Source organism: Lupinus angustifolius, chromosome LG11, assembly GCF_001865875.1.
Source record: "Lupinus angustifolius cultivar Tanjil chromosome LG11, LupAngTanjil_v1.0, whole genome shotgun sequence".
NCBI lineage: Eukaryota > Viridiplantae > Streptophyta > Magnoliopsida > Fabales > Fabaceae > Lupinus > Lupinus angustifolius.
Genome location: NC_032019.1, coordinates 27,097,017 through 27,120,495, shown reverse-complemented (window position 1 = coordinate 27,120,495; position 23,479 = coordinate 27,097,017). Strand labels below are relative to the sequence as shown.

The window sequence follows — 23,479 nt, the reverse complement described above, 5'->3', positions numbered from 1 at the left end:
TTGTATCTGACGGGGAAATACATGTTCATATGTATCCTTAGCTGCAATTGAGAAATTAAGCCTACGCAGTTCTTTTAGAAAATATTTGTTTAGTCGATATTCTTTTGTTTATTTTTTTATAATAGGATAAGATAATGCGACAGGATACGAGCCTCATAGTGCATTATCACCTCCATAACTTAATTAAATTGTTTTGAAAAATGTCAATTTGAGGTAATGCAATATGACACGAGTCTCATAGCGCACTACATCTCCTTGATTTAATTATATTGTTTTGAAAATGTCAATTTGAGATAACGTGACAGAGCATAAGTCTCATAATGCACTACCTCTCATTGATTTAATTAAATTATTTTTTAAAATGTCAATTTAAGGTAATGCGACATAGCACAAGTCCCATAGTGCACTACCTCTCATTAATTTAGTTAACTTAGTTTTTTGAAAATATTAATTTAAGGTAATGCGATAGGGTACAAGTCCCATAGTGCACTATATCTCATTGATTTAATTAATTTAATTTTGAAAAATGTCAATTTAAGGTAATGCGACAAAGCACATGTCTCGTAGGGCACTATCTCTCATTGATTTAATTAACTTATTTTTTGAAAATGTCAATTTAAGGTAATGCGATAGGGTACAAGTCCCATGGTGCACTATCTATCATTGATTTAATTAATTTAATTTTGAAAATGTCAATTTAAGGTAATGTGACATGACATAAGTCTCATAGTGCACTACATCTTATTAATTAAATTTTGAAAATTTCAATTTAAGGTAACGCAACAGGACACAAGTCTCATAGTACACTACCTCTTATTGATTATTTAAGGTAATGCGACAGGCCACAAATCCCATAGTGCACTATCTCTGATTGATTTAATTAACTTAATTTTGAAAATGCCAATTTAAGATAATGCAACATGTCATAAGTCTCATAGTGCACTACCTCTCATTGAGTTAATTGATTTAACTTTGAAAATGTCAATTTAAGGTATTGCGACATGACACAAGTCTCATAGTGCACTACCTATCGTTGATTTAATTAATTTAATTTTGAAAATGTCAATTTAAAGTAACGCAACATGACACAAGTTTCATAGTGCACCATCTCTCATTGATTTAATTAGGTAATTTTATATTATATTTGTGTATATATATGAACATATTACTAATTTATAAAAGAAAATAAAAAAACAGAAAAATAAATATATAACAGAAAACAAAATATAATAAAAATCACAAAAAACAGTAAAACACTAGCATAAAAAAACATAACAAACATTATAAATGGGGAAATTAAAATTGAGGATTTAGGGTTAGGGTTTTAAAATTTATGTGGGGTTTTAGGTTAGGGTTAAATTAAAATTAATTTGGGGTTTGGGTTGATATAATTTAAGAATTAGGGTTTTGGGTTGAGACCCACCCAGCCACCACATGTAGTGTAGGAACCGCTCCTGGCGGTGGCGACAGCATGGCCACTACATTTTGGCACCCGTTCTAGCCACCATTGGCTGGTAGCGACGACCCTAGACAATGTTGTCCGGCCGACGACATTGCCGAACACGCGCGGTCCTCCATGACCATTGTCCGGTTATGTTTCGTGACTTAGCGCCGCGATGACAGTCGCGTGACAGTGATTCTGGGTGAGCTTTGGTTCACCCTCTTTAACACAAAAAAATAAAACCTAGAACACTCTTATCTCAATGCAGTATCATATGAAAACACAACTTCATACCATTGAATTCATTAAAGTTGGAGAAGGAAAAGAGAGTAAAATGAAACCTTATAATCTTGTAGGAGAAGAAAACCAATTGACTTTTTTTTTGCCTCACTTGGTTGAGTATGGTTGTTGCCTCCTCCTTTTTTTCTTTAAAAAAAGGGTTTGCCTCTTCTTGTTTTTTAAATTTTCAGATTAGGGTAAACTGAGTTGCCAAATTTGGTTTATAAAGTGGGAGGGGATTATGGTTTCTTGTTGGGCCAAAGAGGCCCAACTCCAGTTCAAAACTTTTTTCACGCCTTTCCATTAATTCAAAATTTACTCAGCTTAATTTTTTTGAAAACCAACTTACCCCAGTCAAAATTGGATGTTTACAACTTGGCAATTAGAACCCATATGTATAAGGAATGTACATCTTTCATGAAAAGTGATACCTTTTAAATTTAAATTATTTATGCTTCATAATTTTTAGAAATAATTTTTTTGGAAGAATGATGCTTAATCATAAACTTTATTTTAGTTCATTTTAATCTGGCTAATAAAAATAATAGTATTAACACATTTGAATGTTGCATTAATCTAAAAATTCTAACTTGATGTTATATGATTTCTAAGATTTCTAACATGTTATATGATGTTATATTTTGTTGGAATTTGTGTAAAGAATGATGTTTTGAAGTGAAATGAATAAACTCACTAGTCTCACTCTGCTTGGAGGAGGGAAGTTGAAAGGCTTTATAAGCCTTAAGTTGCGGCCTAACATTCTTTTTAATAAAATATTTATTTACTAATTAATTAACTTAATTTTTTGGTGCCTTTTGGGCTTGGACCGTGTGTTGATCAAGTCAACACACACATGCAACAAGGAAAGAGCCGTTAGAGAAGATCTCAACCATTATGATAGAGTCGTTGGTAATAGAGTTGTTGGTAATAGAGTTGTTGGTAATAGAGCCACCTGTGAAAGAGTCGTTAAAGGTCTCAAGCTATAAATAGAGGCCTCTTTCCCTCATTATAATTTTCATCAAGTTGAAGGCATTTACTTTTAAACTTATCTTTCTCCCCCGTATAATTTGCACAAGAGAGCTTGAACTATTTCATCATTTAAAGAACTTTATACTTGTTCGAAACTCGAGCACCAATGCTAAAAGCAGATTCCGATGCAATTGTAGTTATTGGAATGTTTAATACATCATAAGCCATCTTTGAAAGAGTAGGACATGCACAACTTTGATCATTCTAATAAGATAAAACATCAAAACATACATTTTGTGGAATTTGTTCTAGATCTGCTTCTAAATAAATATCAAGTTCACTTTTCCCACGAGAGGGGTCGTTCTCTTTGTGTTCTTATGTTGTTCAAACTAAAAAATAAATAGCTAAAGTTATTAAACTATACATGCATATGAAGAATGGAAAATGAAATAGTTATACAAAATTTATAAAATTAACTTACACGGGATTGGTATAAGAGTACTTGAAACCTCTTTCCATTTCCTCCTCCTAATGAAGATGAGGCTCGCACTTGTGAAAGACTCTCATTTGATTGATCATCCTTGTTGACATATTTATCATAGAGTCTGTACAAATTCATTTTGATCTATTTCATCTGCTCCACATAAAATGGATCTACTTCTTCATATAAATATTGCACAAAATCAAGCTTTTTAGATGGATCAAGAATAACACCAAATGTCAATACAATAGTATAGTTACTCCAATACTTTTCAAATTTGGCTTTCATATTGTGAGCCATTTGTTGAATCACCAAATCTTAATTTGTCAATATAGAGTTCAAAATGTACTATATAGTCCATATTTCCCCCAAATACAAATTTGATGTAAGGTAAGAAGAACCAGATATCAACTTTGTAATATTGTTAAATGGTCTCAAAAAGTCACATATTATTTTAGTTCTACTCCACTCATCTTTTGATGGACACTAAATATAATTTGTATCATGCAAACTAAAACTAGTAAATGCACGTCGATAATTGATTGCACTCTCAAACATTATAAAATTAGAGTTCCATTTAGTGACACAATCAGATATGAACCCAATTGATGTATCTATCCCACCAATCATTGCAACACAAGCAAAAAATTGTCTTATTCTACTTTCACTACCTTAATATATTTCACACTTTGTATAATTTTTTGCAATGCATCACTAGCAACCTTCAAACCATCTTGAACAATGAGGTTCAAGATATGAGCACAACATTTTACATGAAAGAATTCTCCATTAAAAAACAAATTTTTTGACTATCCTAAATGTTCTTTCACATGATTTTGCATATTGTCATTTGAGGCAGCGTTATCCAAAGTGAGGGAGAAAACCTTTTTCTTAAATTCCTCAATCTCTTAAAAATTCTATCGCTTTCAATGCTAATTTTTCCCGGTATGTAGAGGTTTCATGTGAGCAAATGCAAGAATCTTACTATTTAATTTCCATTCGGTATCAACATAATGAGCAGTCAAAGAAATGAAGCCATGACTCATGCATGCAGTCCAACAATCAGAAGTCAAACATACTCTACCAGGAATTTAAAGTAATTGTGATTTTAGCTTTAATTTCTCAATATCATAAAGCTTCCTCACATCACTTTTAGCAGTATTTCTAGTAATAAATCTACAATCATCTTAATTTTTTTGGTATTTTCTAAATACCCTGCCCTCTACTCAACAATATTAAATGGGAGATCATGTGAAATAATCAATTCAGATATCATCTCACGATTAACCTTAGGATCAAAATTTCTCTTTTTCAACCCCCTCCACCACCATCGAGTAACATGACATCTATATCAATATTTTTAGCGGTCTTATTGCATTTGTCAACATGACAGATTAAATGTGAAGTTCCATTCTTAGTTGAACAACTAAATAATTTTTTACACCCTAAACACCTAGCCTTTTCTTTTCCATCTACAATATCAGCTTTTTCAAAATACCTCCATGCATATGCGGTTAAGGCCTTACCACTTTTTGGTTCTGTTTGAGAGGTTAGAGGTACACACCTTTTTTGTTCTGATTAAGAAGCATTTGTACTCTATTTCTCTTGTACATTTCCACTAGTATTTTGTGTAACTTCGACAGAGGTTTCTAATATCTCACAGTCACCAACACTAGAATCCATAATATGCAAACCTGTAAAGATGAAGAAACAAACTAACAACAATGGAAGTCAATTTTTAATACAAAATAAAAAATAAAAAAATATGTAACTACAACAACAAAGTGTATATGTAACAATGATGATCGTGAGCACCCGGGCAGTGAGGAAGGACGAGTGAGACGTTGAGTGGTGACTGGTGTGGCTGAGATGTTGAGTGGTTGAGATGTTCAAATGTTGAGTGGTTGAATGCATGGGAGGTTGAGTTGAGGACTTGAGGTACTCTAAGTTACATTCTCTTGTGTAGCTTGGTGTAGAGCTTGTACTTAATTTCAACAATATTCTATCATGCAAATTGGTAGTTAAGTTAGTATGAAAATCAATTGACAATGGAATAATAGATTATAATAATATATTATAAAGAAGTAAATGTGTTGCCTTTGAATCTTTATTTGGAAGATTGAAACCAAGGTATAGGTTTGGTCCAGATGGTTAAAAATGAAACAAACCCCTTTTGCTTAACTTTTTCAATATAGCTTACATAAACTTTATTAGAATCCACAAAGGACAAGAGGTTTTAATTTGTAAATTTTTTAGTCATAGTACTAAAATACTAGTCCCGTGTTGAATTTATTGGTTGCTTTTTATTTCTAACATCCAACCCAAGATCATGAATAACATGTATATATGAAACATCCAGTAATGCAATCAAAAGAAGAAACCATTTAGGTACCAATGAATAATTCTCTTAGAAAATTACTACTAGTTCTAGGTTGACAACAAGCTTCTTATATAAAATAGTGGAGGAACATGAAAAGTTGAAAGTTAAAAGAGTAGATTGAACATGAAAAGTTAAAAATTAAAAGAATGGATTGAACATCAAAAGTTGAAAGTTAAAAAAATGAATTGAACATGAAAAGTTGAAAGTTAAAAGAGTAGATTGAGCATGAAAATTGAAAATGAAGCAAGTTGTGAGTCGTGATGTAACCTAAGTGAAGCTGGCGAATGGAGAGCGAGAGACAAACTGTAGACAGTGACAAATACACCTTGGAGAGTGAAGCACTGAGGTAGCGAGCAATAGAATAGAACTTATAATTTTATGTTTTGAAGACAAATAAGTTTTAGATGTCTAATGTGAAGAAGGGGAAATGCCAAAGGTTACATACCGTCTACTGTAGAAGATATTTTCTATTTTTTGTAGTTGTGAGCGTAACTATGAGATTATCCTCTGATACACATGTTTTATATGGTGGCTCAAACTCGACCGGATAAACCCGGTCCAAACTCAACTTTAATATGGTCTGATAAGATCGAGTTAAAAAGCTCGGTTTGAACAATATATTCTTGATTGAATATTTGAGCTTGATATATTTTCGAGCTTTAATAGACTGACCGAACCCATTTTGACAGCTCTACCTTAATGAGTTGCTTGAGCCTTGTTTTAACATTTTTAGAAAGAGAGAAAGAACTATAGAAAAATAAAGAAAATAGTTGTTATCAACAATTGCCATAGGTGATGCAAATCTTCTTTCCATATAGTATTTACTCTATTTTCTCACTTTCAAAGAATGTTCCATAAAATATATATATTCATTAGCACATTTATAAATAAATGTGATGTACATGGATATTTTTTGGTGCACATGGATACCACATTTGCACAAATTACATTTGGTTGATATTAAACATTCTAAAAAATATGGCTACTTTTTTAAAGAATAACATTTATTAAAAAATGATGCTAAAAAAAGAAAAGGGTTTGAAAGTTATTCCAAACTTAAAAATTGTCATTCACTTAAGAATTAAGATTCTCATTCACAATTTCAATCCGTTAAGTGTGTTTTTTCTACAAATTTTCTATCAAATATATTTTAAATAAGATTATAAGAAAGAAATATTACCAACAAGACATTGATCTAGTAATATAAAGTCTCACTGAATCTATAAAATTGATGGTTCGACTCCTAGGAGCGACACTTTTTGAGAGAGGTAGCCACAAACCCCGAAAGAGATTAGTTTCTTACCCAAAAAATTAAAAAAATACACTTGGTGGTACAAAAAAATATTCTCTATAAATTAAAAATAACCCCACCTTACATTAGGTTTAAGCATAGAGGGATAAAATAAGGTGGAAAAATTACCCCATCCCATTCATTCACCGGGAAATTTCTTACCATTTGGAAGTAAAAATTATATTTATTATCACGGTATTGTTTATTATTTATTTTGAATTATTATTAATCTTAAATAAAAGTAATAAATAAATAGTAGATTGATGTATAAATAATATTGCAAATAAAATGAATGGTACAAAAAAAAATACACCTTCATGGGTAATTTTCTGTATTCAATCCAATCCAAAACACTACTAGATCACACTACTTGAGAGTCAACGGAGTAGTGACTCGCTCTTACAGTCTTACTCCCAATATCATTCACGGCACTTCACGGAGTATCCATGGCGCTAACCACCTCCTCGCTCATCCTTACGGTGTTTCCCACCGCCACCACTTCCTCATTCCCTCGCCGGAACCTTAATTTCCCCCCAAATTACAATAAACCCACCGCCGCCGCATTCCTCGCCGTTTCTCTTCCATTTCACCGTCATCGCTCCGCCACTTGCCGTCCGAAATTATTGCCCGTCAGAGCCTCTGACCCGTCCAAACAGGTTCGCTTCTCTTCCTCATCATCACTACTAATTTACGTTGAAAATGCAGAATCAACTTATATGCTTTATTACCTCTTATAAATTAAGATATATTTAACAATAATGACAGTCTCTGATGAATTTGTCATATTTCTTACAATATAATATTTTGAAAATTAATTAAGAAATAGAGAAAAAATGTATAAATGGTAAGAGTTTTCTACGCTTTCAGTGTTGAAGAGTGTAATTCAGCAGTAGGAAAAAAAGGTTTAAACCTTATTAAGGTCATTTAGAATGAAATTGTGATACTTTCTAGTTGAGATCACCATTCATTTTAATTATCATTGACCCTTCAAAAAGTAATACAAATGAATGGTAGATGATGAACTGATAGTGCATATATATTATACTCTCACAATTATTCCTGGCCAAATTGTATAAACTATAAACCAGCACGTTAGGTATACTAACCTGGATTTAGTTTTTTAATGTGCTGAAAATTTTGAGTATTTTATGTAATTTTTATATAGAACTCAATCAATTCATACTGAGACTTTTTTGTGCAAAATTCCTTAATTGTAATAATCCTTTGGTTAGAAAAATACTAGCAAATAGAAATACAGTATTTCTAAGACTATTTTATATAAAAAAGAGATTACTAGCAATGCAATGCACTCTTTTGAACACTATGTTATATGGATTTCATGTGGTTTGATCCAACATGAAATTCATCCAATAATAGAAAATGTGTCAAAGAGAGTGTGGAAAAGAGTATGATGGTAGTATTGATATCTATGGTTATGTGTGTGCACACTCATCCTGAAAATTAATTTTGCTTTGGAAATTCAGATGGGTGATAATGGAAGCAAAGAAATAAGTTGGTTTCAGCCCATTTTCAGATTTGCTGGGAACAACGTTTTACCTTTGGGTAGTTAGCTGTCTCTGTTTCCGTGTATTAAGTTATTATTTCATATTTTTTCTTTCTTTTTTGTGAGTAAAAAGTGTAATATATTTACCAATGGAGAATGAATTATATAATTAAGGACCTGCAGGTGTGAATAAAGGCCTGCCAAGTGAAGCCAATTTCCCCTAACTCCAAAACATAGGGGCATACCCGTATGAAGTATCAACAAGATTGATGACTGACAAGCTAAACTTTATCAAACCATTCTTAAATATGTCAAAACATTCCTCTCTCTCTTTTAAGATTCCTTGCAAGAGAGCTTCTAACTTTGATTTTTTCATCCTCCTCAAACTTTTTGAATAATTTATTTTTTGTGATTTTATGTATGTTTTAATTAATTTTAAGTGTTAATGGATACTAACAATTTTGTTCATGTGTTGAGTTTTTGTGCAGTTCTGATTAGTTCAGTGGCATTAGGATTAACATATCCTAATCTTGGTTGTGCTCTTGATAAATATTCTTTGTCAAAATTTGGTCCCTTCGGAATTTTTGTTATCTCAGGTTAGTATTTGAAACTAATGTTTTGCATCTGTTTGTTGTTTTGCTTTTATGATTCGCATCTGAAGTGTTCCTGTCCCTCTCCTGTTTTTTCCTTGTGGTTTGTGATATAGGATTGATGTTACGCAGCGAAGAAATCAGTGCAGCTGTAGAAGCATGGCCTGTTGGTCTCTTTGGGCTAGTATGATCTTGAATTTCTTATGTATGCATTTTATAGGCTGGCTTTTTATTTTCCTTAATCTCTTGACCTAGATTTGGTTGGTGGGGCTGTGTTTGGAATCTCATTGTTTAACTGTAATGTTTTAGGAAGTTGCTTCAAATTTATGATCAATTCATCTATCCCTACGCTTTTAGAGTAAATATAAAATTTGTTAAAGAAGCTAAAGACAAAGTCAGGATAAAAAAACTTTTATCCCTTTTGAACTTTGTCAGCAACCTTGTATTCTAAAATGAAATACAAGAATTTCATATTTAATAACTGGAAACTTTTATTTCGCGGTCAAGAATAAAATTTTTTACTTCCAAGATTCAATTGATGTATCTTATGTCATATTGTATATGCAACAACAACAACCAAGTCTCTATCCCACTAAGTGGAAATAGCTAGATGGATCAATTGGTACCTTTGAACTCAATCAAATTTGAAATATCTTGAAGCTTGTTCCTGTGTGTCTACATATGTTCAAGAACAAAATCCAAGATTTTTTTTATGTATGAGTGTGTAACATGTTCTTTGGTTTTTTATGCAGGTATCTATTTTATTTCTTACACCATACTTTTCCAGGATAATATTGCAAATTCAGCTTCAACCGCAAGAATTTATTACAGGTTTAGCCATTTATTGCAATTGTTATTCATGAGCATTAGTGGCTTTTTTTGGGTAGGATCATTAGTGGTTTTAAACACATGATGGTGGTATTTAAAAGTCCTTTAGCAATTTTGGACATCTGAACCACACTTTTAAACTCAATGATTGGTTCCTTACTTCCTTTTTCCTGGCTGACTACTCCTTAATTGTATTTTGCAGCAGTCAAAACATAATGTTTATCTAAAGTTTTAAATTAATCTATTACTTTTATCAATTGTCCACCTTGACCCTTCATTTGGTTAATGAGAAAATTGAGAGAGAATTGGAGAAAAGGAAAAAATATACTGAAGAGTGAAGATTGCAGATTTTAGATCATTATTGATAGTCTATAATTTATGTCCTATTCATTCAAAGTTGGCTTTCATAGTCCTAACTTGCTAGCAAATTGAGCTATAAATTTCTTGGTTTCTACAGGGCTGGCTATATTTAATTGTATGCCAACCACATTATCAAGTGGTATTGCACTTACCCAGGTAATAATCTTGTCCCTCTCCTTTTTTCTGCTTTCCTTTTCTTTTGTAGTCCTATAAGTAATGGATTTGGATTGTATCTGAGTTCCCCACTTTACTTCTACAGCTTGCTGGGGGAAATTCTGCGCTAGCTCTTGCAATGACAGTAATATCAAACCTGTTAGGAATATTGATTGTGAGTAATCAAGAGTTGCATGTTTAACATTTTCCTCAATTTTATCTTCGTTTTACATATTCTAATTTTGAAGTTTTCATGGAATAATATGACTGTATTGAATATATTTCATTATTAAGACTCTAAACAATTGTGATATTGAGATGATACACAACACTGACCCTGTGCACTTTAGTGGAGTTTTTTTGGTGTCCCCCAAGGGTTCTCGCCGAAGACCAATCCCTTTCAAAGCGTAGAGATCATAGAAGTGGGTTTTGCCTCTACCAACAAAATTTGTTCCATACATCCGACAGGGATTGAACCCCTGATATCATCCTTAAGTAACCCAACTATCTGCCAACAGTGCTAGAAGTTGTTGGTACTTCATGGAGTTTGTAATTAAAAATATAACAGGCTTCACACACCACAAAAATATTTGGTTAGCATTATGTATCAATCTCATATTTCACACATCACACCTCATATCTTCACATCAATACTATTTATCTCTTCTCTCCTTTTTCATTTAAACATGCTTGATTGAGATTTTATTCCTCGTTCCATCAAGCTAAGAGAACTCTTGTGAAAGGCAACGGAGAAGAAGGCATTTCAAGTTACTTATGTTCATGCTGGCAAGGATATGCACAGTCGAGCTCAAACTAGGTGTGAAGACATGGTGGGGTCTCAGGATTTCCCCATAACCATAGGTTTACTCAACATATCTAGGAACTTTTGCATCAATACATGCTTTTCGCAGATGATATAATCCTAGTAGGCTAGGAGAGAGATGACAAATGCTAAAATATAGTTATGAAGGGAAGCTTTGGAATCACGTGACTTCCATTCACGTAGAAGTAAAATGGATTTATAGGATGTAAGTTCACTTAAGCACATGTTAGAAATGGATTCGAGGTGTAAATTGGAGATCCCCATATACTACTGGTAAAAATTTAAGAAGTTGGATTTATCATATAAAGTGGAGAAATAGAGAGATGTAAATCATAGAATTCAAGCCAGGTGAATGAAATGGAGAAATGCCTCACATGGTATTTGTGATAGAAAGGTACAAATCAAGCTAAAGCAAAATTCTACCTCAGCCATAAGACTAGCAATGCTTTATGATATTTGATATGGGCAATAAAGTGCCAACTAGAGCATAAGATAAGTGCAACTTAAATGACAATGTTGTGTTGAATGAGTGAGCATCTAAGAAAAATAAGATAAAGATTAAATGTATCTGATAGAAACAGAGTTTGGAATTATAGAAATAGTAGTAGTTTATAGAAAAGAAGGTAGTAATTTAGGTACAGAACTTTAGAAACAGATGCTGAAATTAAAGAATGCAAACTAGAAATCAAGAGGAAATACCCTCTTGCCCAAGCCTTATAGCCGTGTAACTAGTCTCAAACTTTCCCCCCTTTTTTCCTCTTCCCTCTTGTATTTATCATGCACTCTCCTTGCGGTTTCTTGCAGTTGCAACTCCTTGTGAGTGGGGTGAGTAGGAAACTCTTCTCATGCTTTACTGACACGTGGCCTTCTTGAATATACCTTCCAAATCTTCCCTTTCTGTTTTTCCTGTGGCTGGTCCACATTAATCTCATTCCTATCATTCGGGCCTTCTTGAAAATCAGTCTTGTCCTCAAGACTGAATGAAGGAAATTGGTGTTGAATAATGAGTGCCTCTTCCCAAGTAGCTTCGGCTGTTGATTGACCCTTCCATTTAATCAACCACTGCTTTGTTTGAGCTCCGTGTTGTGATTGAGTTGTAGTAGCTAGGATGAATTTTGGTTCCAACGGAATTCCTGTGTCTTCCCCCATGCCCGGGGGTAAATGTGGCTCAATGGGGTGATTGGCAGCCACCTTTTTTAATTGGGATACATGGAATACCGGGTGAAGCTTGGAGGAGGGAGGTAAAGACAACTGGTATGCTACCGAACCAACGCGACGCTCCACTGTGAATGGACCATAGAAACGTGCGGCTAATTTTTGATTTATTCTCTTGGCTAGAGAATTTTGCTTGTGTGGTCGTAGCCTCAGATAGACCGAATCTCCTGCCTGAAATTGGACGTCTCCCCGGTGTTTGTCAGCCTGATTCTTCATGCCTTGTTGTGCACGGTGCAAGTGAAACCTTAGTTGTTTGAGGGCTTCATCTCTTTCCTCTAGAGCATAAGCAACCGATGCCACTCTAATCTCGCTAGGTAAATAACTGAGAATAGTGGGCAGCTTCCGACCATAGACCACCTCAAAAGGGGTAGTGTTGATGGACACATTCCATGTAGTATTGTAGCATAGTTCAGCCCAAGGAAGCCAATGGGACCAAGTTTTTGGTTGTTCTCCTGCAAAGCAACGTAAATAAGATTCTAGGTATCTGGTAGTTACCTCCGTTTGGCCGTCGGTTTGTGGATGATAAGACGAACTCAAACAAAGTTTGGTGCCATAGAGCTTGAACAATTCAGTCCAGAAGTGGCTAATGAAGATGGGGTCTCTGTCACTGACAATGGATTTGGGAATTCCGTGTAGTTTAGCGACCTCCTTCATGAATGCTTCGGCCACCCCTTGAGCCGTGTAAGGGTGTTTCATGAGTATGAAATGTGCATATTTGGAGAGACGATCTACCACCACGAAAATCACTTCAAAACCCCTTGATTTAGGCAACCCCGAAATAAAATCGAGTGAAATGTCCTCCCAAATCTGTTCTGGAATTTGCAACGGTTGAAGCAAGCCGGCAGGGGATAAATTGGAGGATTTGTAACGCTGACAAGTATCACATGCCTTCACAAATTCTTGTACAGTTTTTTTCATTCCCACCCAATAAATATTTTCCGCCAATTGACGATATGTGCGATAGTACCCCGAATGTCCCCCTTGAGGAGTGCTATGAAATTCCTGTAATAATTTGGGAATCCACGGGGAGCTCGCAGACAATACCAATCTGCCCTTGTACCGGAGTATGTTGTGATCCACTGTGAAGCCTCTTTTTGTGTTGAGTCCTTGCTGGATGCAAGATCTTATTTGATTCAAATAAGTATCATGTTGGATGCCTTCTAACATATCCTGTCCTTCCCTCCATAACGGTGTAGAATTAATGTAAGAAAGGTTGGACTCTCCTTCTCTGCGTGACAAAGCATCTGCTGCTGTATTCTCATTGCCTGGCTTATACTTGATGTCAAACTGATATCCCAATAACTTTGCTATCCAACATTGCTGATCCGCCGTAGTGATACGCTGTTGCAAGAGAAATTTTAGGCTTTTATGGTCGGAGTACACCACGAAGGGTCGTCCCAGCAAGTACGGCCTCCAATGTTGAATGGCCAAGACAAGTGCCATGATCTCTTTCTCATAGGTAGACTTGGAGATGTTCTTTTCAGATAAAGCCTTACTGAAATATGCAACTGGTCTTTTTTCTTGCATCAACACTGCCCCGATACCACGACCGGAAGCATCACACTCCACTTCGAATAGTTTGGAGAAATCAGGTAAGGAAAGAATCGGTGCTTCGGTCATGACTTTCTTGAGTTGATTGAATGCCTCATGTGCCTGCTCATTCCATTTAAACCCATCCTTCTTGGTTAATGCCGTGAGTGGTTGGGCTACCTTCCCATAACTCTTGATGAATTTGCGGTAGTACCCCGTGAGTCCAAGGAATCCCCTAACACCTTTGACATTGGTAGGAATAGGCCAATCCAAAACTGCTTGGATCTTTGAAGGATCCATAGCAACACGGAGTAGATGTCTAAATGTTTCGTTCATGATAGCCTGAAAGGTAGCCGGTGCATTGGAAAGGCCAAAAGGGATGACCAAGTACTCGTAATGTCCGCTATGAGTACGAAAAGCAGTCTTTTCTATGTCTCTTTCTTGCATTCGGATATGGTGGTAGCCTGACTTGAGATCCAACTTGGTGAAATATGTTGCTCCATGTAACTCATCCAACAATTCCTCAACCACAGGTATAGGGAATTTGTCCGGTATGGTAGCCTTGTTGAGAGCTCGATAATCTACACACATTCTCCAAGAATTGTCTTTCTTTTTCACCAACAAAACAGGGCTGGAGTATGCACTAATGCTCATCCTGATGAACCCCAATTTGAGGAGATCCTGCACTTGATTCTCAATCTCATTCTTCTGAAAATGGGAATACCGATACGGTCTTACCGTCACGGGTCTTTGTCCTGGTACCAAGTTGATGGCATGATCAAATGGTCTTTGTGGAGGTAACCCTTTAGGAGTGTGGAAAACCTCTGGCCATTGATCCAACACTTGTTGTAGTTGTTCCTTCTCCCGTGTTACTAGGGATGTGATTTGCTGACACAATACTTTTTCCATAGTGTGCAACCTGTGTGAGGAGTGGTCCTTCTGAAAAATAGTACCCTTCAACCGTTGCAAAGAAGATGCCAAAGGGTGTGACCCCACGGTCCCTTGTAATGAGAACTCCCTTCCATTTTCGTGGAATCTCATTGTCATTTCCTTCCAATTAATCCTCACTTCCCCCAAGGTCCTCAACCAAGCTATACCCAAAATCACATTCAATCCTCCTAACTCGAGTACGTGAGCATCAATTATACAAGTGTAGTTCCCAATTCCAATTCTGAAATTTTGACACACCCCCTGAGACATTATCTTGTGTCCATCTCCTAGCTTGACTCTCACTTTTCTTGTTTCCTCCATCCACAATCCCAACAACTTCACAAATTTCGGGGATACAAAATTATGGGTTGCACCACTGTCTAACAACATCAATATAGGCACTCCTTCTACCATTCCTTCTACCTTCATTGTGGATAGTTTTTCTGTATTCTTGGTGTTTCCGAAACCCCTGCTAAGGCTCATGTATTCCAACACCTGACATTCTCCTTCATCGGTTCTGCCCTCATCCTCCGATTTAACCTCCTCTGCCCTTGCCATTTCTTCTAAGTCCTTGCCATTTCTTCTTCCATTTCTTCATCTTCTCCCAAAACCACTATACGTAATTTTGGGTCAGCACACTTGTGAAGAGGATTATATTGTAACCCGCATCGAAAACACAATCCCTTCTTTCTACGTTCTTCCCATTCTTGGGTTGATAGATGTCTGACTCCTCTTCCCCCGGTAGGCATAAAATGATTTTTGGGTGCCTCTCCTTTTCTTTCTGCTCTAGTAGAGACCAAACTGTCCTCGTTGCTGCGATTCCCAACTGACTGCCCTTGTCCATAGCGAGGTTGAGAAAAAGTCAAGGGGCGATGAAAATTTGTGCGACTCGGAGGTCCAATTCCTTTCTTCATGGCTAACTCCACATTGCGTGCCAGTTTCATGACTTGTAAACGCGTTCCTGGATCATGAATTCTAACCAGTTCTTGATGTCGTCCTTCAAGCCATAAGGAAGCCAAATATTCGAATTCTTCCACATATTCTTGCACAGTTCCCCTCTGCCTTAAAGATGCCAACTCCTCATACGGATTCTATGTCTCCAGTCCACTGAATCGGTCCATCAGTTCATCTTTAAACATCTCCCAACTCAAATTCGGATGTATCTCTGTGAGAATGGTAAACCAATGTATCGCCAGACCCTCCATGTTCACCTGGGTGAGAGGTATCTTTGCTGTCTTGGGAGTTTTATTAATTCTGAAATACAATTTTGCCCGTGTGATCCATCCTCTGGGGTCGTCTCCATCAAACACCGGTAATTCCACCCTCTTTGCTCCCGACATTAATATGTCTAAGGCATTTGCTACCGTTGTTGCGGTTACTGCCTCCTGATGTACCCCCTTTGTCTCTCCATGACTGTCATCGAGAACCTGTGACGTCGAAGCCCCGTGAGCCCCACCTGCAGATTCGGTTTCCTCCGTTTGTTTCTCCAATCTACGCACCAGTGCCGCAATATATTTGCGAAATTCGGCCTGATCTCGTAACTCTTTCTCAATCTGCGTTTGTCCTTGTGCAACCGCGTCCAGCGTGTCACCCACCTCTGTCAACTTGTCTCCACCATGTTTAACCGCTGGTCCACCCCATCTAATCAACTTTGGTTTCTGGTTTCCATGAGTTAGTTTGCAACTCCTCTCCAATTCGAATCCGGCAGGTCGGACCAAAATGATAGAAACAGAGTTTGGAATTATAGAAATAGTAGTAGTTTATAGAAAAGAAGGTAGTAATTTAGGTACAGAACTTTAGAAACAGATGCTGTAAAGAATGCAAACTAGAAATCAAGAGGAAATACCCTCTTGCCCAAGCCTTATAGCTGTGTAACTAGTCTCAAACTTTCCCCCCATTTTTCCCTCTTTCCTCTTGTATTTATCATGCACTATCCTTTCGGTTTCTTGCAGTTGCAACTCCTTGTGAGTGGGGTGAGTAGGAAACTCTTCTCATGCTTTACTAACACGTGGCCTTCTTGAATATACCTTCCAAATCTTCCCTTTCTGTTGTTCCTGTGGCTGGTCCACATTAATCTCATTCCTATCAGTATCAGAGGGAAAGTAGGAGTGGCACCTATTGAGGGTATTATGGTTGAATCGCATGATGTTTGGGACATTCAGATGGAAGAGAAAGAGAGACCAATAAAAGCTCTAGGTGAAACCATTTGGATAGAGTTAAATCTAAATATTTTTATTTGTAATGAGTTTTGTTTCTTATTGGAAGGTTTATTCTCTTTTGTAACATGTTCAATTAATAACAGTGAAGATATAACCAAGTTTTCTATTAATCGATCATTCAGAACCACACTGTTAAAGGCTTACTCAAAAAGTTAAGGATTAGTAATCCTTTTGAAAATTCAAAATTGAATCGATTCAATCTTATACATACCCGAGGATGGACATAAACTCATAAGCTACCGAGGGTTGGGATAACCGTTCAGGTCATTGTGAAAAAAGTCGGCCCGCCACTGCAGGCGGGTTGGTTCCTTAATCTGTCATTGCCATGGAGCTCTTGGTGAGGAGGCCTTAGGATAAGTTGCTAAAATAAATAGGAAGGGAGGATTGACCCGATCAGTAGAACTATGAAGAAAGACTGTTGGCAGCACGTGGGGACATTTCTTTGCCCCTTTCAAAAAATTAAATGGAAACGTGGGCAGGGTTATGCTCGGTAGAGGGTTCGAGAATAGGGTAGGGTTCTATGTTTAAGATGTGGAACCCAGTTTAGATACCCTCCTAAGAAATTGTTGGTTTCAAACTTTCAATATCCATCATGTCTGAATAGAAGTCTTATAACAATAATCAAACCTGAATCTCACTAGGTAGGGTCGAAAAATATGCCATAATGTTCGAGGGAGCACATCTTCTGTGTCACAAAGTGTGCCACCCCATGTGCCATCACTTGTGATTGGTTAGAAAAATACTTAATCATTAAACTTTTAACTTAAATACAACTTTTTCAACCAATCACACAAAGTGACACATGGAGTGACACACTTTGTGGGATAGAAGATGTGCTCCCAATGTTCTATCATAAATCATGTCCATCAACGGTTATTCCCCCAATCCTTCTTAATATGAGTATAAAATTGGAAAAAAGAATGGCAATGGGGAAAGCCCTACCAAAAACAAAATGAAAGTTATTCATTATCGATAAGATAAGAAGCGGGTAGAACAACACCACTTTAAAAAGATGAGGAAAATCGTCTACGGCAATTTCCATTTATCAATTGATCGTCATTTAATCCATGTAGCTACTCCATCTACTTGGAAAAAGGCTTATATTCTTGTTTTTCTTTTAAATATGCAATTTTTTAGTCTCTATATATCCTCTCCAAATGATGTATTTCTTTATTTTCTTGTTATATTTTAATATTTTATGACAATTTCTTCTTTTAGATTCCATTTTCCATCACAAAATTTGTAGCTGCTGGAGTTGGAGTGACCTTACCTACTAAGCAATTATTTAAAAGTCTTACTCTGACCATATTAATCCCTCTTATTTTGGGAAAGGTAATAAGTTTTCTTCATCACATATCTGTTACAGAAGATTGCTATTGTTTGAATCCCCCCTCTCTATATATATATATATGTATATGGGCTTGCTGCTAGGCAAGGGTCTAAATTGTTATGTTGGGTTTACTGTAACTGCAAACTATTGTGGGAAAATGTGACTGATATATATTGCCGAAACCACAATATTGGGCCCATAATTGCAGGTGAGGACCGCAATGTACAACCTTGCTGCTAGGTGTTTTTATGTTTATGAGGTTGTTTCACTGTCTAAAGCTGTTATGCTGATTGTTGGAACTAGCAGGTGGCTTTGACTACAAACATACCATAATGAAATTAACTTTTTGTTACCTTGATTACTGCTTTTACTTGCTATGTATTTTCAATATGCAACCATCCAAAAATGACCTATACATGTGGAAAAGTGTTTAATTGGTTATAGTACTGGTTGGTCTTGATCGCTCAAATGTTCTGGGCATCCGAAGTTGTTCCACAACCTGGAGTTGATGAGTGAAGAAATTAATATGATATCCTTTTCAAAATCACCCATCTTCATATGTGCATTTACCACTCATTTTCCTTGATTACAGATCCAGTTTTTGCTATTTCTTTCTTTCTTCAGTTTATTTATCATATACGTTTTAAGCGTTGTTTTATTTCTTCAAAAGTATGTAATCCCAAGCTGCAGTATGTATTGTTCTATGCGTTGTCTACTATTCCTGGCAGTTGAATTTGGTCTGCGGTGCTGAGTAGTAATATTCTTATAAGTATTTTAATGGTTCTTTGTTCCTTTGAATGAGCAGGTTATACGTGATTCTTTTAAAGGTGTGTCCTTTTGCCTATGCTTGTTTGAGCAGTTTGTTTGTCATATGTTTTGGTAGTAAAACAAAGAAAAGTTACCCTCCTTTTTACATGAAAAAATGATAACAAGAATGAAATTGTATTATTGCAGGGTTTCCTTCAAATCTTAGTTGGGAAACATTTTTGCTTGTATGTCACTTGAAGGAATTGTATTAGCAGGGTTTCCGACAAAGAAATTTGTTTTATTGCAAATGACATGCAAGCAAATAATGTATTATTCCAAATGGCTCAATTACATTATTTGCTTGTATGTCATTTGTAATCATTTCCACACATTTGACTCTTTGTAAAACAGTTTTCTTTGAGAACGAGGGAGAGAGAGAGTATAAGAAGAATTCATTAAGATGAAGAGAAAAAATTACAAAGACACAGGAGGATAAGGAATCCTCTTCAGCATAAAAACACACCACAAAAAAACAAAGAATGAAGAAAAAATAACCACAACAAAGCTGCACAATCTACTGTAGCATATGTTGCACATTGCCATAACGTTGTTTCTTTACTTCTAAGAAAGCCATGAATTCTAATCATCGTTGAGCATATATACAGTAATATAATTGTAGCATGATGCTTCCTTTATCATTCCATATATACACACAGTTGCTTGCTTCATGTTACCACTTCCTAGTTTTTTGGGGTCTAAACCACAGTCCATAGATATCCTCCACCAACCAAAACAATCCTACTTGAGCCGGGTAGGATCACTATGGGTGACAAAGCTCTCCCTATCCTAGTTTAAGTGTAAGAGGGGGAAAAAACAATGGAAATATATGCTTAATGGACAAAGAGATGTTAGAATATGATATACTTATAAGTCTTTATAAATTTATAAAATGTCTTGAAGCTAAATTGGTGATTTCTTGATCTTATTAATGTGATGTTTGTGTCAAGGAGTTGGTGGTAGTTGTTTAGTTTTAATGAAATACGGGCAAGTTTCGTATATTTCATTGTGATTAGATGTTAGGGATTGACCACTGTGTATATCTGTATATTTACCAGCATTAGAAAGAACACACTAGAATTGGTTGTCTCTAAGGAGAAGTTTGCCTTTTCCCTTGTTATGGTGAAAACCATTTTTGTTTATCTTTTCTTTGGTATTCAGCTGATGGGCGTTTTCTGTATGTTTATTTGTTAGATAGGAGGGAACTAATTCATTTTGTTATTCTTTTTGAGAAATCTTATTTTCTGTTTTTGCACTTTCTCTTTTTCTGTCAGTGATAATAGAATCTTTTATTAAGAATTTACTTGTTCTGATAGAATCTGCATTACAGGTGTGTCTGACTTTGTTGACAGAAACCGTAAGCTTTTCTCAGGGCTCAATGCACTTTTCCTTAGCCTAGTAAGACCGATTTCCTTGTAGTGTTTCCTTATTTTTTTTATTTCCCTAAGTTTTGTTTCCCTATGGGGAAGAACTACTCAAGTTTTGTTTCATTTATTAATTTGTTTTGAAGAGGGTGAACCTCGGTGTAACGGTAAGGTTACTTGTCTTGTAACTTGGAAGTCATGAGTTCAAATCCTGGAAATAACTTTTTCGCTTGCGAGAGTAAGATTGCGTACATCTACCTTTCTCAGATTTCACTAGGTGAGAGCCTTGTGTATTGGAACACATTTTTCTTTTACTGATTTGGTCCGAGTCTAGGTTGCAAGAAATGGATCTGATGCATTTCACAGTTTCTTGTAGTGTCAGCGATCCTAGATCTACAATCTTTTGTATGAGGGAAATTTTATTTTTTCATCCCTGCTTTTCTTATTGTATTCAATCTGATTAAGTTAGATTTGAGTTACTGACAACTTTTGAGTGTCCATGTATGACTTTCAAGTCCTTCTCTTTCTAGTTGTCAGCCTGCCTCCTCTTTTTTCACCGTGAAAAAAGATCGTTTTACAGGGAAAAAATTGCTTTGTGCTTTCCATTGAATCAAAATAGCCAAGAACCATTTTTGTGCATTTGGGGCCAGAATGAACCAATAATGAATTATATATTCATTGCTTCCTTATTTTTGTGAACAGGAAGACCAGAAAGTGAGTACCTTTTTCCAGACTAAAATAGTTCCATTACTAGATCCATGTGCATATGTTTGTATACCTTCAATATATTCTAAGTTTTAACGTGATTCACTGATGCTCTAACATGGGCAGTTAACTCAAGTCACAAGTCATTGTCAAAGCTATAACTTAGGTTTTCCAGAACTAATTTTCTGCTCTTGTTCGAGTAATTTTTGTAATTGGCTCATTTTATTTTGCGCGTTACAGGCAAATTGTGGTCTAATAAAAGTTTGTTATGCAGGTACCTTTGACACAAGTGAGCAGGTCAAGGTCACTGCTGCTAATGGTGAAGCCAACAGTTTTTCTTGTTGCCATTGGACTGGGAACGTATGTTCAGCACACTTGAATTAGTTTACTTTTTGTTTGCCATCATTCCATAACTTGGGAGTGGGTTAGCATTAGTTTTCGCTTTATTATTAGTTTATAGTATAAATTTAACAACTATTCATTTCACTCTATAATGAATACTTAACAAAATTGAGTTCCAAAATTTATAATTTTGTAAATCATTTTGGTATGTGCCTGTGGTAGGTATTGTTATTCATTTTACAGTAAAACATCACATTGATCCTTCAAAGAAAGTGACCACCAAATACATCTCTGGAACTGTAAAATGGCCACCACATAGTGTAAGTTTTTGTCTTTGAATGATTCACATGGTCATCGAATAAGTCCCCAGAAGGACCTATGTGCTGGTCATTTTAAAATGTCCGGACTTATTTGATGATAATTTTCTTTGGAGGGCTAACTTAGTCGCCATTGTATCTTTAGAGGACCAAATTGATGTTGTACTCTGCATTATACATTTAATACCAAAACTGCATTACATTAACACCTACATAAACTGTCTTCTAACCACATGAAGCATTTAACATAATTGACATCTTTTCTATGACTTTCTTTGCAATGAGTAATTGATCAAGGGACAATAGTGTGCAATTTAATAGGATTAGTCACTGTCAATTCAGTTCCTTAGAGTACTCCAACATTATGGTAACTGAAATTAACCTTCATGATTTTGGTGTCAGGCTTCTTCATCTGACCTTACTGGTATTCAATAGCACTGCTGTTCAGACCCTTTCAACTATTTCTGGTGGCAGCAAATCAATTTTTTCTCGGAAAGAAAATGCCATCGCGCTCATACTTGTAGCAAGCCAGGTGAAAACTCCTTTTTTTATATAAAAAACTCATATTTTATATTACTTACTCAGATCACCTGTGATATGAGCATCAACTTTTGAGATAAAAGGCACATTATTAGAGTATCTTTTGATAAATAGTTGTCATTCTCTTGATCTCTTCAATGACCTCCTAAGCTTAATGAATTTTCATTTCTTTCAGAAAACATTACCAGTAATGGTAGCAGTGATAGAGCCACTTGGTGGTGCATTTGGAGAATCAGGGTTATTGATTCTCCCTTGTGTTGCAGCACATCTAAACCAGGTAATTCATGATCTCTATCAGTTATTTCTTATATTTTTATTTCTCATGCTAACCCGAATTTACTTGCAGATTATATTCGACTCTTTTCTCGTTAACTTCTTGCGTCCCAAAGACAATTCCAATAATGTCAAGGTGGCCTGAGTAGAGGATTTGCACGTCATCATTGATGGTTGTGTGCAGATCCACGTACCGGAACATCCTGAAAGTACATCAACCTGATTCTTGTGAAATGTTGAGATAAATGTTTAACATTTGTGCTTAGTATTTCATTTTCCACAATGAATTCCAGAAATATAATATGCTCTTTTACATTATTCAGTTTAGCAAGTTGCTCCGGCCTATATTTTCAGATCTTTTCCTTGTTTTGTGACTATAGTTTTCTTGTTGCTATTTTAGTAAGAGATGTTATGGCTTTTGTGATATTGATTGTAGTCTATTTGTTGTGTTCTTTATTTAGATTAAATAGTTCCGTTGTTACAATGGAAATGGTAGGCCCCGTTAGATCTCAGGATGACCAAAATGTCAAGGGTTCGATTTCTGGGAGCGACACTTGTTGGGAGGGACAATCACACATTCCAAAAGAGGTTAGTTCCTTACCCATAGGGTGAGGATAGTACAAAAAATAGAAATGGTAATCGTTTCATCTTTACTTATGGATGTTCCTTGTTTATGTTGAATTATACTCTGGGTTCTATTGTTATGGTCAAATTCAAGTAGTTTCTTGTCTTATTGAAAGTGTATATTAGGTCAACCAAAAAAAAGTGTGTATTAGGTCCTTGAATTTAGGCCACCTTTAAATTTTTTAAA

The 23,479-nt window shown here is 35.7% G+C and overlaps 1 protein-coding gene across 2 annotated transcripts; it reads left to right on the top strand.

The window, feature by feature from the left end:
- Positions 7,171 to 23,158, top strand: LOC109360985 (probable sodium/metabolite cotransporter BASS4, chloroplastic). Of its 2 annotated transcripts, none has more exons than XM_019606247.1 (14): positions 7,171 to 7,497; positions 8,326 to 8,404; positions 8,834 to 8,941; positions 9,052 to 9,119; positions 9,688 to 9,766; positions 10,221 to 10,279; positions 10,383 to 10,451; positions 18,212 to 18,325; positions 19,129 to 19,150; positions 20,458 to 20,525; positions 21,471 to 21,556; positions 22,258 to 22,387; positions 22,571 to 22,672; positions 22,742 to 23,158. In XM_019606247.1, exons 1-14 carry the CDS (start codon positions 7,288 to 7,290, stop codon positions 22,811 to 22,813), a joined length of 1,266 nt encoding a protein of 421 aa, XP_019461792.1. In that variant the 5' UTR covers positions 7,171 to 7,287; the 3' UTR covers positions 22,814 to 23,158. The 2 variants fall into 2 exon arrangements, with proteins under 2 accessions (XP_019461792.1, XP_019461791.1); XM_019606246.1 differs by having other exon boundaries at positions 8,317 to 8,404.